Below are 19131 nucleotides of genomic sequence, written 5' to 3'. Positions count from 1 at the left end.
TATTATACTGTAAGAAATGATGAAGGGGATGGTTTCAAAGAAACCTGAGAAGAATGAAGTGTATGAAACGATGCAGAGTGAAGTCAATAGCACCAGGAGAACAATTTATCTGACCATAATAGTAAAGACAAACGACTTTAAAGAATTAGGGACTCTTATCAACATAATGACCAGCCATGATTCCAGATAGAGAGGTAAAGCACTCAAGAATGCAGAATGAGTTATTTTTTCCTTTAGCTGACCAATGTGGGCATTTATTTTGCTTAACTATACATGTTTGTAACTGCGATTTTTTTTTCTTTCATTCCTAGTGGGGGGGGGGAGATAAAAGATGTAGGTGGCAATTAAGTTGAGGGGGAGAGAAGGTGATTTTTTTGCTAATTGAAACAGAATTTGATTTAAAAAATAAAAAGTCTAACCTAAGATGAGGTCTCATAGGATTACTGGTAAGGAAGGCTGGTGTTTGCAGCTACAATCTGTTAGATTTTAGCATTTCCTAATAGGCACCGAGTCAGAGAGTGTTAAAGTTAAGGCAGAACTGGAAGAAGTTCACATACTTGTGGCACTGTCTGGAGTTATCCACAATGTTAAACTTGCTGAATTTCTTAAAAGCAAAAGACAACAGCCAAATTTTAGTAGCTGTAATTTGAAGATTTCCTTCTAATATTTTGGTCCAGTTGTTCAGGTCTTGTAATAAGATTCTTGTCTTGAGTTTTCCTTTGGAAAAAATAGGAAAGTTATATAAATTCTAGGTTCAAAAAAATTTGGAAAAGGCCATGCTATTCCTATGACTGTTAATTAGATGAGCTGGAAGAATTATTCTGAGTAATGATAGGCAACCAGAATAGATATTTCTGTCTTGTTAGGTATGTACTAAATGAATAAAAGCAGAATCTAATCTTATTTATAGAAAAGGGGCAAACACAAACCCACTTAGCTATTTTTAATCCACACTGAACCCTTAACTAGAAGAGAGAAACTAGGGGCAGCTAGATGGCACAGTGGATAGAGCACTGGTCTTGGAGTCAGGAGCACCTGAGTTCAAATCCAGCCTCAGACACTTAACACTTACTAGCTGTGTGACCCTGGGCAAGTCACTTAACCCTAATTGACTCACTAAGAAAAAAAAAAAAAAGAAGAGAGAAACTAACATTGCCACAAGAGTCATATGGATTAAGGTTTTTAAAAAACACTTATAGTCTGGAAAACTTATTGGACCTGGAGGCAAGTTACCAAAAAGAGCTGATGATTTTTTTTAAAGGTCCCTATTCCAGATAAATGAAGAAAATTTTAAAAGGACAAAGTTCTTCCCTGAGGCAGAAAACACTAAATGATATCATGAGGTCCCTGTCAGTCCTATGACAATGAGTGTTAACTGTAAGATATCTGTAGAATGGTAGAGTATTAGAACTAGAAGACCAAATGAATGCTGTAGGAAATTTATTTGGAATCTTCACTGACCGTTTTCAACTCTAGTTTCCATAGAATTTTATTTCCAATATGTACATTGTTCTTTTCTTCTGCAGGTATCTGGGTGGCAACTACATTGCTGTAGTAGAGTGTTTAGAAGGGCTAGAAGAGCTCAGAGAGCTGCACATTGAAAGTCAAAGGCTTCCCCTTGGCGAAAAGCTGCTTTTTGATCCAAGAACTCTTCAGTCCTTGGCAGTAAGGCTCTCTCTTAGTTTCCTGACAAAACAATTTGGTGATTGACATACTGTTTTAAGTTAGTCGAGGAGATTAGTGAATGATGATAGACATTGCATACACTAGGAATTAATATATAGGGGATTAATATTTATATAGCATTTTAAAGTTTGCAAAGTACTTTACAAATGTCATCTCATTTGATCCTCCCAACAACCCTGGGAGGTAGGTGCTGTTATTATCTTCATTTTACAAACAAGGAAACTGAGGCAAACAGAGTTTAAAGTATTTGCCCAAGGTCACCCAGCTGGTATCTGAGACTCTATTTGAATGCAGATCTTCCTGACTCCAGTTCTAGCACTATATTCACAGTACCACCTACTACCTAAAAAAAAAGCAGCTAGGTGGCTCACTGGATAGAGTGTCAGACCTGGAGTCTGGAGGAGCTGAGTTCAAATCCAGCCTGAGACGCTTAAACTAGTGTAAATCTGGGCAAGTCACTTAACCCCTATTTGTTTCAGTTTCCTCATCTGTAAAATGAGTTGGAGAAGGAATATGTTCATGTATATCTATATGTTTACATACACATAGATGCAGCTCTTAAATGTGCATGTATGTACATACACATACAGATATGTAATGAGATTATGTCTATATATACATATACGTATTTCCTTTAAAGAATATTTTATATATGCTAACTTATAATTTAAGCAAAGATTACTTTGGTGCCTAACATTATTACTATTATTTATTTAAAAGATATTCAGAGGAAAAAATTCATAGGCAAAAACTATAAAGCTACTGATAAGAAGGGATTTTTGTGAGCTTAGTGAACTTTTGGGAACATTATAAATGTGAACCTTTCAAGTCTGCAGTTGGCAAAAAGTTGAAAGGGACAGCTAATATATTGGATGACAGAGACTGGATTTGGGAGACGTTAGTTAAGACGAAATTTAATAGGGATAAATAAGTTGCTATGCATTTCACAAATACAAGACAAGGGAGGCATGCTTAGGCCACTGTTCATCTGCAAAACAGTCTGAGGATTTTAATGGACCTGCAGCTCAACGTGTGTAACAGTGTAATGTGTTGACTGTATAAAGTCATGAAGTCATAAATCATAGGATGCAGGATTAAGAAGATGAGAGCCTGGCTATTTACTCTACTCTAGGCAGAGAACATCTGGGATATTGTTTTTAGTTATAGTCGCCACATTTTGGGAAAGATATTGATAACATAGAAGAATCCAGAGGAAGACAACCAGAATGGAGAAGGACCTTGAGTCCAAGACATATGAAGGTCAGTTAAAGTGATGTGGGCTGAATTTAAGGGTCAAATTGATTGTGAGTCATCCCAAAAGAATTACAAGACTCAGTGACTCAGTTTCCCAAGTTTTATTGCAATACTGTGGGTGACCACAGGGAGAGAACCAGAATAGTGGAAAGGTAACTCTCAAAAAGGGAAAGAAAAGATAGTTATATTTATAGTATGGATAAATTGATTATCAGTCTCATTATAATAATCTCTACCTTTGGGAGGTACAGGGGAGGACTTATCCTAATTTGGAGTTCCTGGGGTCCTAAGCCAACCCCGGAGGTGGGTACCTTTTTCAGTGGAGGTGTGTTTTGGGGGTTTATTGTCATAAGGTGAATCTGGGGACAAATTTGTCCTTTTCCTCACATGTCTCTTTCTGATTCCCATGCTTGGTTTCAAAACATCTTCATTTATCGTTTATTTCTAGTCTGAATTTCTATACCCTGTCATTTTATTGAAGGTCTTCATGGCCTAGCTCCCTCTGTTCCCATTATGGGTACTGATTACTGTGGGTAAGAGAACTTAGCATCCTGACTTGTAAGTCATCCATTAACTGGGGTCTGAATCCTTCTTGGAGCTCATATCTGAATAGGAGCTTGGGTCTCAGGTTTTTCTATGAACCCCTTTTTGCCTCCTACATCAAAAAGATCTGGGGATATTTGGCCAGGACAATATTTGTATTCAATATTTGAAGAGTTGCTACAGCAGAGGATTTAGACTTGTTCTGTTTTGGTCCCAGAGAACAGAAGTAAGAGCTGTAGACTGAAGCTGCAGGCAGACAAATTTAGAATTGATGTAAAGATACATTGCTTGACATTGAGTTGTCCCAAAGTGGGGTGTCTGTGAAGATGACGGGTTTTGCCTTGTTGGACATCTTTAAGCAAGAGCTGAATGACCACTTGCTGGATATATTGTTGGGGTTGGTTTTTTTAGGCATGATTTAGACTTGATGGCCTCTGAGGCCCCTTTCAACTGAAATTATGTCAATCTATGAGAAGACTATTGAGGTTCTGAAAATTTACACGAAAGGCACCATAGCTTTGAGAGTGAACTTTAATAAGGTCCAATTGATATTAACAGAGCTAAGTGGTCAGGGGTTGGGTAGAATCAAGTAAATCCAACAATATTTTATTGTGTCTATTATATGCCTGGAACTATGCCAAATGCTGCGAATATAAAAAGGAGGGGGGAACGTTACCTGCCCTTAAGGAAATCAAAATCTAATGCCAAGACTGCAAACAATAGTGTACAGACAGATCTCAGGGGAAAGCACTATTCCTTTTTTGGAGGGGGATGGCAATGAAGGTTAAGTGACTTGCCCAGGGTCACGCAGCTAGTAAGTGTCAAGGGTCTGAGGCTGGATTTGTACTCAGGTCCTCCTGAATCCAGGAGTGGTGCTTTATCCACTGTGTCACCCAACTGTCCCCCAAACCTGTACTTTAAGAAGATCACATTGCTAACTGAGTGGAGATTGGCCTGGAGAGAGGAGAGACTTAAAAAAACAGGAAGACCATCTAGCAGGCTATTGCAATAGTCCAATTGTGAGTTGAGGGCCTGAGCCAAGCTGGTGTGGAACAGAAAATGTGAGAATGTGAACGTATGGGAGGCACATTCCAAAGCTAGAAACAATAGGAATTGGCAACTGATTGAATGGGGTAGGGTGAGAAAGATTGAGGAGTTGGGGATAGTGCATGGTAGGAAAGTTGGGAAAAGGGAAAGGTTTGGGGGAAAGATACAGTAAGTTAGTTTTGGACTTGTTGAGTTTAAAATGTCTACTGAGAATCCAGTTAGAGATGTCTGAAAGGCAGTTGGAGATGTGAGATTGGAGGTCAGCAGAGAAGTTAAGGCAGAATAAGTAGATTTGAGAATTGTCTGCACTGAGATGTTAATTGATTCCCTGGGAGCTGATGAGATTCCTTAAGTGAAAATTATTGCTTTCTCAGGGTGAGGATGAGTATAAAAGAGAAAATGTTGCCTGCAGAAGAGCTCAGTTTAGTCTGAATCAGACTAAAATGTTATTGGGGGCAGCTTGGTGGCACAGTGGATAGAGTACCGGCCCTGGATTCAGGAGGTCCTGAGTTCAAATCCGGCCTCAGACACTTAACACTTACTAGCTGTGTGACCCTGGGCAAGTCACTTAACCCCAATTGCCTCAACAACAACAAAAAAATGCTATTGGGAAATGTTTAACAAAATAAAGAAAACACTACAACAGAGATGATGTTAATTTGTGGTTTTCTAAGTGACTATTGTTAAGGGCCTAGTACCCCAGAAGTTTTCTGGGGTACATTAAAGAGCCTTCTCCTTGAGAAACTAAACCAAAGCTAGCTCCAGGACCACCACCCTTCATTCCAGTCTCCCCCACCCTTGGGCAGATAAGATTAGGTGTGGCTGCTGCCTTTGTGAGGGGAGGAGGAGAAAGATGGCTTCAGAGATCCGCAGCCACCCCCCACCCACCTCCCCCAGCCACTACCAGTGGGGGATGGTCCTCCCTCAACAGGGGAACTTTCCACAGTCAGACAGACAATCACCTCATTGGACCACCATCAGACCTCTATAAAAGTATCTGCCTGTCTCCTGCTGGAGGAGATAGGTATCTCAGAGCCACGCCTCTGTGCTATCCCTTCTCCCCAAGAGATTTCTCTCTTGGTATCCTTTCCCTAGCCCCTAAATAAACTATTATCTTATTCTATTGGATTTGTGTGCAAGAGGGTGTAATTCTTTAAAGAGGAATTCCTAAGGACCTCAAACTCCTATCCCAACCCCCCACCCCATTTTCCTCATAACACTATGTAGGAGACAGGAATTCCACATCGCTGGTATAGGAGAACCACAAAAGAACTTTTTAGCAATTTTTTGAATTTCAACATTTTTCAAAGACTAGATCCAGAAAACCAGTATGTAGTCTAAAAAAAGAACTGCCTTAAAATCCTCACTAAATCAAGGATGGTGGGAATCCTGACCTGACTTTGTGATATTCACTGTGTGTTATTGGTCAGGCCACTCTATCTAGCTGCCCCTCCTTTATCTTTACAGTGAAAGGGGAGAGGGACTAGATGCTTTATGATTCTACACAGCCTTGTGACTGCTGACCCAGTTTCTGTCAAGAGGTTTCCAGTCACTAATTTCCCTGCAAAACATTCATAAAAGTTTCACTTCAACAAAACATTAGAGGCAAAGAGGTGGTACAGTAGATAGAGTACTAGGCATGGAGTCAGAAGACCCTGGTTGAAATCTGACCCCAAACCCTCACTAGCAGTGTGACCCTGGGCACTTAATAACTGCTTGCTTCAGTTTCCTCAACTGTAAAATGGGAATAATTAATGGCACTACCTCTCAGAGTTGTGGGACATTTTGAATTAGATATCCTGTGTTCACCTCAAACTCAACATCCTAAAACAGACTCCTTATCTTTTCCCTTAAAAACCTTCCCCTTCTTGTGAACTTCCCCAATATTATCAAGGATACCACCATGCTCACAGTTATCCAGGCTTGCAACCTCAGTGTCACCCTCAACTCCTTCCTCTCACATGAGATCATGCATGTGAAATTCTTGCAAATCTTAGAGCTAAATAAATTTCAGCTGTTCTTCGTATCATTATTTCTATTATACTAGTGTGGCTAAGAGAACGTAACTGAAATTATTTTTTATATTAGTAACCATTTCTAGAATCTTAGTTCTAAAACACTTTCTGTTAAAGGGAAATAGGTGGGGGGTTGGTATCAGGTAGGGCTTTGGGATAGGGGTCCTTAGAAATTCCTCTTTAAAGAATTATACCCTCTTGCACACAAATCCAATTAGAATAAAATAATAATTTATTTGGGGTGCTAGGGAAAGGAAACCAAGAGAGAAATCCTTGGACTTCTCATGGGGAGAAGGGACAGCACAGATGCGTGGCTCTGAGATACCTATCTCCTCCAGCAGGAGACAGGCAGATAATTTTGTAGAGGATGGGTGAGGGTGATCATCTGACTGTGGAAAGTTCCCTTATTGGGGGAGGACCATCCCCCACTGGTGATGGTTGGGGGAAGTTGGGTGAGGGGTGGCTGCAGATGTCTCAAGCCATCTCTCTGCTCTTCACTCCACAAAGGCAGCAGCCACACCCAATCCCATCTCCCTGAGGGGTGGGGGAGACTGGTTAGGTGTGTCTGTCCTTTGGTTTAGTTTCTCAAGGAGAAGGTTCTTTTGATTTACCCCAGAAAATGGAGTACACTAGGCCCATAACACTTTCCTACTTGACTGTCTTCATTTACTGACGACTACCATCAACTTTGGAAGTTTATTTAATGAATTATTTAAACAATAATAATACCCTTATAGTTGCCATGGGAGGATTAAGAATTTGTGTAAGCTTTTTTGACATGAAATGGTTAGATCATATCAGTATCACTTACCACTTCTCTTCACAGAGAGAATTACCCTACAGAATAACTTTTTTTTTTTTGCTTCTTAAGATCCTATGCTTTTTTTTTTTAATTTTTTTTTTTAGTGAGGCAATTGGGGGTTAAGTGACTTGCCCAGGGTCACACAGCTAGTAAGTGTTAAGTGTCTAAGGCCGGATTTGAACTCAGGTACTCCTGACTCCAGGGCCGGTGCTCTATCCACTGCGCCACCTAGCTGCCCCAATCCTATGCTTTAAAGAGACATAAATGCCTAGGGAACTCAAGCTATCACACAAAGAAGATACTTTCCTCCCCGTAGTTTGCTAATCTAAATCCTTTAAATAACTACACAAATAATTTCTCTCCTGACATCCCTTTTCAGGAAGCTTGTTTCCTCTTTTATTGAGAATTGCAAATTCCTTTAAGCTGCTGGTAGTTCTTTCTCCTCCTCCTCCTCCTCCTCCTTTTTCTCCTCCTTCTTCAAGTATTATTGCTCTTTGCTTAAATTGTGTGACAGTTTAGAAACCTAAATTTTTCAAATGGCATCATCAATGTCTCAACTGCTATTATCAAAAGCCTATATAAATTGGCTTGAGGGTGGCTACCTAGGAAACAAGAATAATAACCCCAATATCTTATGAATGATAGAAAGAGTATTACGCAAAGAATTGGAGATGACAAAATAGCCAGAAAAATCCTTTTTTTCTACTTCCTCACAATGCTTCTTGTCTATAAAATTTTATTTCTTCTTATGTAAATCCAAATTCTTGGTCCTCAAATTTCCACTTACTTAAATTAAGGTGAATGCTTTCTCTACTTTCCATTATCATGTGTTCACTATAATAGAATATATCTTTTACCCTTTTTTGCATTTCAACTGTTTGCATTTCCTCTTCCAAATTTCACATTAATGCTAGAAACAGGAACAGCGTACAGGCAAACTTGTAAAGCAGGCATAGTTTGCCTTGTTGCACTCCAGTTCTGTGTGGGGTCAGCAGCTTCCTTGACATGCCTCCTCTTAGATGAAGTCTGACCCTACCTGGAGAAACTGATTTTCTTATGTTCCCATTACCTTTAACTTCGGTAGGAAACAAATAATCTATCTGACTAGGCCAGGATTTCAAATGCCTGCTGTTTTGAAACCTCTGTTGGGCATCAGGGAGACCTAACTTGAAGAGATTGTCCTGTCATCAAAACCAAAGATAGGCCAACAGGTTTGATTTGATCCTTGTAGGGTTTTGGATATGTATTGGCCACCTACTGTGGCCCAGATTCTATCACCAAGTAGAAAGACTTAGCACTAGAGAAGAGATCTGAATTTACTGGAGACATTGTAGTCAAAGATATCAAGGTCCACTGTCCTGATTCCTGAAGTCTCCTCATATACAACAATGGTATAATAGAAAGAGCTTTGGCCTGGGAAGCAGGAGACCAAACTTGTGTGACCTTGAACACATCATCCCGCCCCTCTTGGTGTTCAGTTCATCCTTAAAATTAACCAGTTGGAGTGAGATTAGCAGAACCAGGAGAACATTGTGCACAGTATCAACAACATTGTGTATTGATCAACTGTGATAGACTTGATTCTTCTCAACAATACAATGGTCCAAGATAGTTCCAAAGGACTCAGGATGGAAAATGCTCCCCAAATCCAGAAAAAAAAAAGAACTGTTGAATCTGGATGCAGATCGAACCATACTATTTCTATTGTTTTGGTTGTTGTTGTTTTTCTTTTTTTGAGGTTTTTCCTTTTTGCTCTGGCTCTTCTCTCAAAACATGACTAATGCAGAAATATGTTTAATGTGATTTATATATATAACCTATATCAGATTACTTGCTGTTTTGGGGAGGAGGAAGGGAGGGAGAAAAATTTGAAATTAGAAATCTTATAAAAACAAATGTTGAAAACTATCTCTAAATGTAACTGGAAAATAATAAAATATTTATATGGAAGAAAAAAATAAAAAATTAAATTAAATTAACCAATTGGGCTAGATGATCACTAAAATCCTTTCCAACCGTAAGATTCTCTGATTATGCATAGCAAAAACTATAACATTTCATTTTGTTTACATAATGAATATAAAGGCAACTACAAAAGTCTTTGTTTGATGCCTCCTTGTGGCTTAGGGGTGACCCTGGGTTCTTGAAGCAGTTCCTCCCAAACCAAAAGGGCTTCCAGCAAGGTGAGTGTTGTAGTTTGTCCTTCATTTTCTAAAAGAACCAATGACATCATGGGCTGATGTCTTGACTTGCTTGTAAATTGGATTTTTTGTTTTGTTTTGGTTTTTTTGCGGGGCAATGGGGGTTAAGTGACTTGCCCAGGGTCACACAGCTAGTAAGTGTTAAGTGTCTGAGGCCAGCTTTGAACTCAGGTACTCCTGAATCCAGGGCTGGTGCTTTAACCACTGCGCCATCTAGCTGCCCCGTAAATTGGATTTAAGAGAGACAGAATTGTACAAAATAGTCAACCTCCTTCTCTCACTCTTCCTGAGTCATCAAAATCCAGTGTCAGGACAAAAGTCAAAACAATTTGTGATGAACTGGGGTGCAGTGGATGATCTTTGGTGTCTGATCAACCTCTAAAGGCTTCACAGTACCTGTTTCAGGCACCCTCATGGCCTCTGTCAGAACAAATCGTTCTCATCCCACCAGGGAGGTCTTCACATACTTAAGGTAGACATCCCTTTAACTTACTAACAGGTTCGAGGCCTGTCACTTATCCTCAACCTGATTTAGCCCATCTGCCTAGACAGGTTACTGGGAAGTGGCTGCTGTATGTGCTACAGCTTCTTGGAGCCATAGATGAATCAAATGGACACTAAAGATGAATAAGTAGCCCTGAAAAAGGTTCGTCGAGCCCCTACACCAGAGGTGGTACTGTTCCTGAACACCCCGTACACCCCAGCAGGGTATGGAAAGACCTGGTGAAGGACAGTTTGTACCTTATTTATCCAAGAAGTAGCCTTGCCAAATTCAGTCATCTATCTGGCAATACAGTTATCAATTTTATTTTAATCTAACTAAGTCATAGGAGGGTAGCAAACTGTTGGAATGATGACAACACCAACAAAATCACAGATTGTTAAAGTATTGAAATAATAAAGAAAGTAAAGAGATTCTAGGAATGATTTAGAATTTTTGATCAAGGAAGATTAGGCATTAAATGATCATATATGATATTCAAATGGGTATTTTCCTAACATATATTTGTCCTAATTAATATTCTTACAGAATTCCCTCTCTATATTAAACATCAGCAATAACAATATTGATGAAATAAAAGACTTGGAAACACTGGAGAACCTCACTCAGCTGATAGCAGTTGACAACCAACTTCTTCATGTGAAGGTATTAAGGGAAATTTTGGTAGAAATTTTGTTGTTTTTTTTTACTTTTAATTGACCATAAAGTTTTCTATATTAAAAACCTGTCAGGGGCGGCTAGGTGGCGCAGTGGATAAAGCACCGGCCCTGGATTCAGGAGTACCTGAGTTCAAGTCCGGCCTCAGACACTTAACACTTACTAGCTGTGTGACCCTGGGCAAGTCACTTAACCCCAATTGCCTCACTAAAAAAAAAAAACAAAAAAACCTGTCAGTAGGGGCATCTAGGGGGCACAGTGAATAGAGCACCGGCCCTGGATTCAGGAGGACCTGAGTTCAAATCTGACCTCAGACACTTAACACTTACTAGCTGTGTGACCCTGGGCAAGTCACTTAACCCCAGTTGCCTCTCACACACAAAATAAACCCCAAAAAACCTGTCAGTTCACTGTCAAACTATACTATAAACCCTTACTAGCACAACTGCTTGTATATCTCTCCAAATCTCTTCCCCCTAGAATCCTTTTTTTTTAAGGTTTTTTTAAGGGTTTATTGAAAGATAGTAAAAGAAAGAGAAATATTGAGAACAGATTTCCTATAACCTGGCGATCCTAAACTTCCTAAGCTCCCATTTCTGAAGTCAACTGCCACCATGCCAATCCCTCGCAGCCAAAGAGCTAGAATCCTCTTTTTTTTTTTTTTTGCTGGGCAATGAGGGTTAAGTGACTTGCCCAGGGTCATACAGCTAGTAAGTGTCAAGTGTCTGAGGCCAGATTTGAACTCAGGTACTCCTGAATCCAGGGCTGATGCTTTATCCACTGCACCACCTAGCTGCCCCCAGCTAGAATCCTTTTTTAAAGAAAAAAGTAATTGTTTTCATCCTTTGTTATTATCATGTTGGCAGGCTGTAATATTTGGTAGCAATTGGGGGCAGCTAGATGGCGCAGTGGATAGAGTACCAGCCCTGGATTCAGGAATATCTGAGTTCAAATCTGGCCTCATACACTTGATACTTACTAGCTGTGTGACCCTGGGCAAGTCACTTAACCCCAATTGCCTCACCAAAAAAATATATATATATATTTGGTAGCAATTGTAACAGGAGCTGTTTGGAAACTTTGACTGAACCCTATAGCCAAAAATAAAAAGAGTTTTAGGAATTATTCATGGTATTTAACTGCCTCAGTCAAGCTTTTATGGGATAGTTTTTATTTTTTTTTCTTCCAGATCTGTTGTATTTTTTTTTTTAATTTTAGTGAGGCAATTGGTGTTAAGTGACTTGCCCAGGGTCACACAGCTGGTAAGTGTTGAGTGTCTGAGGTCGGATTTGAACTCAGGTACTCCTGACTCCAGGGCCGGTGCTCTATCCACTGCGCCACCTAGCTGCCCCTGTTGTATTTTTTTAAAAAGTAATTCTAATTGATGTAAAGATGATATAGTCAGTATCAATTGCCTGGTTAATATTGCTATAGAATTATTTTCTCAATAGGCATATTTTTGTTGGGGAGGTGATAAAAAATGAGTATTTTACCTAGCGTCCCCCTACTTGCTTCCTAGGCAGTCTCTCAGAAATGAGTCCCATTCTGTGCCCATTATGTACCTTCTATGAGTACATTTTACATACACTTTATAGGCTACACAGAGCTTTTGAACACATCATCTCAGGGAATGATAGAGAAAGAGCCCTACACTTGAATTAAAGAGACTCAAGCTCCAGTCCTAGCTCTGAACCTCCCCGGTGTTTGTCCTTGCTGAGTCACTTTACCACTCCAAGACTCAGTTTCCTCATCTGCAAAATAGGGATAAGAACATCCGTAACACTTGCCTCACATATTGTAAGGATCAGATAAGTGTAAGCACTTGCAAACCTTAAAGCATTGCATCAATGTATGCTATTAATAAATCTTAAAATTTTATGTAGACACAAGCAGCTAGCAGTTGATTCTCTCCTACGGAACTTCCAAAATGTCATGTGCTCCTGATTTTATAAACAAAGAAGCATGTTCAGAAGGGTTGTGGATTATTGACACGCAGAATGTCTAAGACAACAGACCCATGCTCAGGCTATGAGCAATAGCAAAGTAGTTAGTTAAGCAAAGGGAGGCTCTGTCCCCATGGAGGCTGTGGCTGCAGATGTCTCCTCTTTTATTTTGGTGAGGTAATTGGGGATAAGTGACTTGCCCAGGATTACACAGCTAGTAAGTGTTAAGTGTCTGAGGCTGGATTTTAACTCAGGTTCAGGAGGACCTGACTCCTGAGGACGCAGGAGTCCTCCTGACTCCAGTGCTCTACCCACTGCACCACCTAGCTGCGCCTTGTCTCCCCTTACATGTGTAGCAGCACAGGGTCTCTCAACCTTAGTCACCGACTTAAGGTTTGGAGAAAAGCAAACCAGAGGAGTTAGAGGCTGAAAACTAAAGTTGTCTGCTGAAAAGCAGCAAACCAGGGTAGATTGGAGATGGGTTTGGGTGTCTCTCTGGAAGCCAAACCTCCCAACATTTTAACCTCCTTGGGCAATACCTGCATGCCTGAAGATGGGCCTTTGCAAATCTGTGCTTAAATCTTTTCTCATTCTTCATGTTCATAGGAGAGGGACAAGCTCTGTGATTTCTCTGGTATAGGGAATTTCCAAAGGAAGAAACTCCTACTGCCTGACCAGTTGACACCTTCTCTGGGACTTATCATCTCAAGAGAGTAGCCAAGAGAACTGAAAGGTTGTGGCTGTGCTATAGTCACCCAGCCTTGATGTGTCAGATGGCTTGTCCTGGCTCTGAGGCCACCTTGATTGCGTGTCACCAGACGCTGCTTCTTTCATATCCATCATGCACTCAGTTGTCTTTATGGATGGAGGTTGGCCTGGGAACCTAACCATCATGGGCAAAGCTTTTGTGGGAAAATTGAGTCATTTAAAACAGAAACCTGGGAAGGAACATCTTATATTCCAAAAGTTGGAGGATTTTCAGTTCAGAAATTCTGTGTTATGGTAGAGCCAACTACCTACAAAGGTTGTAATTTATATGAAAGTTGGAAATAACACAAGGGAAACTATTGCGGTTTTTGTTTTTTGTTTTCTAGCTGGACCACACTACAGGGGCAAAAGGAAAGAAATATATATAAGGAGTAAATTGAGTCCAGGGGTTGGAAGGAGAAGAGTGTGATGTACTGGATACAGGGCTCTCCAAGTCTGGAAGACCTGGATTCGGGTTTAGACTCTGACACATCCTCGCTGTTGTGTGAACCTTGAGAGTGTCACCTACTCGGTGCCCTGCAGGCAACTCTTCACAATTATATATTTCAGAAAAGGTTCTGATCCACCTTGGTAAAGGGAGCCTTTTCAGTGAGATTTAGTACCCACCCTGTATCAGTTAAATTACAGGTCTGGGTTCTCCCAAAATGTAATACAGTTGGTCTTCCATTTATAGTCACTAATGTATTCAGGTCTTATCTACATGGTGGTAAATGGATCTGTGTGGAAAGTAATCAATAAATGCACTTATATCTGCATGACTTTGGCATAATGAGTCCTGTTAAACTATATAAGATTCTAATTCAATGATAACAATGATCCAGCAGGTAATAAGACCAATAATCCTGGAAACCTGTCCATGCAAAGTCATGTAAATAGGCCACTGAAAATCAAACTAAATATTTTCATTCACAGAGTCTGCAGTGTCATTATAGAGAGGAATCTGTCTAAATATGGAAATAAATAGCAATGGTAATAGCTAAGATATAAGACTTTAACATTTTCAATACACTTTGCACATATTCTGTCATTTTATTGTCACAACAACTTTGAGAGGTAGATGATATTATTACCTCCATTTTACAGATAGGGAAACTGAGGCAACAAGAGGTCAGTGACTTGCTCAGGGTTATGTAGCCATTAAGTACATGAGGCAGAATCTGAACTCATCTTTTTAAGAATTAGTTCTGCCACCCAAAACACTGATTTGAAAACAGTATAGTTGTTATGCCTTACTAGAAAAACCTTTATTAATGGCTCATACCCGGTTATGTCCCCTTCTAACTTAACTACCCTTTTAGAAATAATAATGAGGAGTGGAAAAAGCAATGGTTTTGCTTTTAACAATTAGTTGTCCTTGGAAATATTGCCTCCAGTATGACCCAGAACATGGGATCTTAGAGCTGGAAGAGACCTTAGGAATTTCCTAGTTTGGTGAGCACTTCATTTTGACAAAGGAAAACAAAAAAGTTCAGTGATCTACCAGGTATAATGGTGAAGGATAGTGGCAATATGCTATTTTAGTTGAAGTAAAATTAACTTTGGTTCCTATGTTTAATTTTACTAAACTTTTATTTGTGCATAAAACCAATGTTTTCATATATATAACAAAAAATGAGAATTTGGACATTTTCCAGGTAATTTGATCAGTGTAACTTAGGCAAAAAAAAAAAACTACATTAGTGCCAGAATTATATTTGCCTAATTACTTTAATCAAATGGATCCAAACAGTCTTAGTAAAAACTTACAAAAAATCATAGGATAGAAAAAATGTGTGTTAATATTTTATGCCCACAAAGTTTGGTAACTCAATATAATTTAAATAAGTTACAAGTTTATTCCACAATAAGACTTTAGTTGTTTTATTGAATTTGTTTTATTGGCTTTAAAGTCATTATATTATTGTGTAACATGTCTTCAGAATAAATGGTAGAAATAAAAAAAAATTAGCATGCTTGTCCACCAAACTAAATATTTGATTTATAGGACACAAATGAATAGACTGCTCTAAGCCTGTCATGTTTTCCAAGGTCTCGATTTATTTGGCCTTTGCTCATTATTGATTATGGCAAGAATATTGTCCAAAAGATAAATTTATACTCTTCACAATTTAGTCAGGAACAAGGGGGAAATTATAGATTTTCTCAGGAAGATTATGACAGGCAGTCACAGTGGTGACAAATTGCTGTGTGTTGATACAGTTAGGGCAGTGGAGCTAGACGTTTCCAATAAAGATGAGAACAAACTGGTCAAATGCAGGTTATAAAGGGCCATCCTTAATGGTGCAGAATTCGATTGCCCTTGCTGCAGATGTCTACAGAGGCACCAAGGCACTCACTCCTGCATGGGAAATATAATGTGCTCTTCAGTACTTTGCGGCAGACTTCTAAGTGATAGCATGACATGATCATTTATCAAACCGACTGCCTAGAAAAGTGTCTAGTCCCTTTAGTATAGCTTATTGGAAGGCTAGAAAGTGAAAACATTTTATTGAAGACAGAAAGGCAGTGAACTACTAGAGGATATCCAAAGCATAATCATATTTCAGTCCGGGCTTAGTCTAGTCTTAGATAAATATACACTGGAGGGAATATGTTCAGGGCCATTTATCAAATGAGTAAAAGTTAGCAAAAATCTGAAAGCTTGCTTCAGGAATCACAGGTTGTCTGTATATATTTTAATTTGCTATTATTAGCTAAATTTTGGCCATAAGTATATTGTCTTCAGTGTTGTCCAAAAGTATGACATGTTCTTCTTGTCGTTGGACCAAAAAGGTTTCTAGTCTAAGGATAATAATGTAGCATGATTTATATGTAATATAGATGAGGTAACGATGTCTTTATAGCTGTTACTCAGAATCAAGCAGATGTGTCCACTGGACAAATATTCAAGTGTGAAATCAGGTGTAAAATCAGATAGGGAATAAACGAATACATAGGGCTGGTACTCTCCTCGATTTAAAAAGGTTTTTCTAAGGCAGGCCAAATTTTCCTGAAAGGGTAAAATGTACTAACTGTTATTAGTCAGATTTCTACCTTTTCCTTCCTTGTTACATCTTTTCTTTTATCCTATTGACATCATAGTATTCCAGAGGATCAAAATCTTTTTTTTTAATTAATATTTTATTTTTTTCCCATTACATGTAAAGATAGTTCTCAACTTTTGTTTATACAAGCTTTACAATTTCAGATTTTTCTCCCTCCCTCCTCTCCTTCCCCCTTCCCCCCTCTCCTAGACAGCAGGTAATCTGATATAGTTGTTTTATATATATATATAGATAGATAGGTTTTTTTTCTCTTATAACATATATACATATATATGTTATAAGAGAAAAAAATCAGAGCAATGATGAAAAACCTCAAAATAGAAAAAAACAACAGCACCAAAGACAAAAGAAATAGTATGGTTCATTCAGCATCTATACTCTACAATTCTTTTTTTTTTCTTCTTGTATTTGGAGATCTTCTTCTATCATGAGTTCCCTGGAACTCTTCTGTACCATTGCATTGGTGAGAAGAATATAGTCCATCACAGTAGATCAACACTCAATGTTGATGATACTGTGTACAATGTTCTTCTGGTTCTGCTCATCTCACTCATCAGAGGATCAAAATCTTAACAGGATAGTTTAATTATATAGATCCAGCCAAAGTTCCAATATCTGATACCTGTGTTTAATAACTGTTTTTAGGTGAGAAAGGGAATTTCCGTTGAAACTTCATATAAAGTGATTTTTCCAGAAGGAATTGGGGCAGGGGGTGTAGAGAGAAGAGCCTCACTAAAACAGTCTCCTTGCAAAAAAAAAAAAAAAAAAGACTTCAACATGAAGAGGGCAAGGGAAGGGGGGAAGCAAAATTGGAAGATAACACATGGATGGCAGTCTTGGTTAGCACAAAGAATAAGACTGAAAAGAGGGTGAGTTAGAATTGATAAAAAGTGATCAGACCTTGAAGGCCAAGGAATGAACTTGAATTAGGGGACAGAAATAAGAGTTAATGCAAGATAGTAAGCCATTATGTAGAATGAACCTGAACTTAGAAAAACTGGGTTTGAGCCTCGGCAGTGCTGTGCCACTGTGGGCTAGTCCCTGAATCTCTCTGAACTGCAGTTTCCTTCTCTAAATGGTATTCATACTACTCACATTCACAACCTCATAGCTCTATTCTGAGGTAGGTGCTTTGCAAATTTCAAAGCACTTCATATATGTGATTTATTACGAATCAAACATGGATAGCAAGAACACACATATTGACTTAGTCTATAACTTCTCTTAATAATTTATGCCCTTTGATGTTTTCCCTCCAAAATGGGCTAGGTCAGTTTAAACATGAGAATGTAGATCTTGGACCTGCTACCAGTTCCCACCCCTGAATTAGACTGAGGCCAGTGGGCCACACAGAATTAAATTCCAATGTTATCTTTTCTCTAACCCTTTCTAGTTTTGTGTAGAAGTACTTTGTAATGGGGCATCTGTGTAAACTGAAATTTTCATGTAGGCTCATTCTTGATGCCTGACTTCTATCAACTGATCTCTCTTTCTCTCCTTTTAGTTAGTATTATGCTATATAGACAACAAATACGAGCCTGCAGAAAAGCCTAATATTTCCCAACAGCAATTAGAAAGAGAACTGTAATCAAATTCATGAGTATATATAATTCAATGGCTTTCACAATATCATCAATGTGGATATTTCCTCCATACTTTCTCCATCCTGTGCAACTTTTGTCTATGTCCAGTGGGGATCAAGCCAGTGTACCTGAGACCTACCCCAGATTCTTTTTTTTTTTTTAATTTTCCAAGTAAAGTGAAATGTGATTGAACATACATAATTCTTTTCTTTTTTTTTTTTTTTTGGTGAGGCAATTGGGGTTAAGTGACTTGCCCAGGGTCACACAGCTAGTAAGTGTCAAGTGTCTGAGGCTGGATTTGAACTCAGATCCTCCTGAATCCAGGGCCGGTGCTCTATCCACTGTGCCACCCAGCTGCCCTACCCCTGATTCTTTTAATATTTTATGATTACTCAGGATATTCATATATTATCCCTCATTCTCATGATATTATATCATCATTGGAAGGCTATCATTATTGGACGGCTATATCATCCTAGATAATATCATCACTGATAAATATATTGCAGCCTACTGGAACCCACCTTCAGTGCATTTTACATCAGCCTTTCAGCCTTTGGAATCTTCCCAGATGGGGGTGGGTATGGCAGAGTCATAAAATCAGAATGAGTTGGGGCAGCTAGGTGGTGCAGGAGCACCAGGCCTGGAGTCAGGAGGACCTGAGTTCAAATCCAGCCTCAGACACTTAACACTTACTAGCTGTGTGACCCTGGGCAAGTCACTTAACCCCAATTGCCTCACCAAAAAAAATCAGAATGAGTATCGCTGAGACTCAAGGAGAGACCCTTAGTGGATGTGAGCACACTGCACCACACAACAGAACTACTACAAGGAAAAACTGGAACAAAGAATACCATCTGAACAACATATGATCAAAAAAAGTGGACTGATCACACAAGAGCAAAGGATAAGTAGGATAACTTGTGGATAGCCTATCTGCTCTACAGCTGTCCTCATGATACCAGGGGAAAGTGTGGAAGGGCCCATATCGGTGTTGGGTGGACACTTTGTAGTAAACTTAAGGACAAGAGTCACCCAGAATGGGCAGGCCCTGGCAGGCAGCAGTCTGCCTTGTTGGAGGGCACA

General features: G+C 39.2%; 1 protein-coding gene across 2 annotated transcripts in view; it reads left to right on the top strand.

Annotated features, from left to right (window-relative positions):
- PPP1R42 (protein phosphatase 1 regulatory subunit 42) overlaps positions 1 to 19131 on the top strand; it is a 50983-nt gene that overhangs the window by 8182 nt on the left and 23670 nt on the right. For both annotated transcript variants that reach the window (XM_043976094.1, XM_043976095.1), the window contains 2 exons: positions 1527 to 1665; positions 10579 to 10695. In XM_043976094.1, the coding sequence (XP_043832029.1) occupies positions 1527 to 1665; positions 10579 to 10695 (256 nt within the window). The remainder of the gene's footprint in view (positions 1 to 1526; positions 1666 to 10578; positions 10696 to 19131) is intronic.

The sequence above is a fragment of the Dromiciops gliroides genome, chromosome 1 (genome assembly GCF_019393635.1).
Source record: "Dromiciops gliroides isolate mDroGli1 chromosome 1, mDroGli1.pri, whole genome shotgun sequence".
NCBI lineage: Eukaryota > Metazoa > Chordata > Mammalia > Microbiotheria > Microbiotheriidae > Dromiciops > Dromiciops gliroides.
This window is presented reverse-complemented; position numbering and strand designations above follow the sequence as displayed.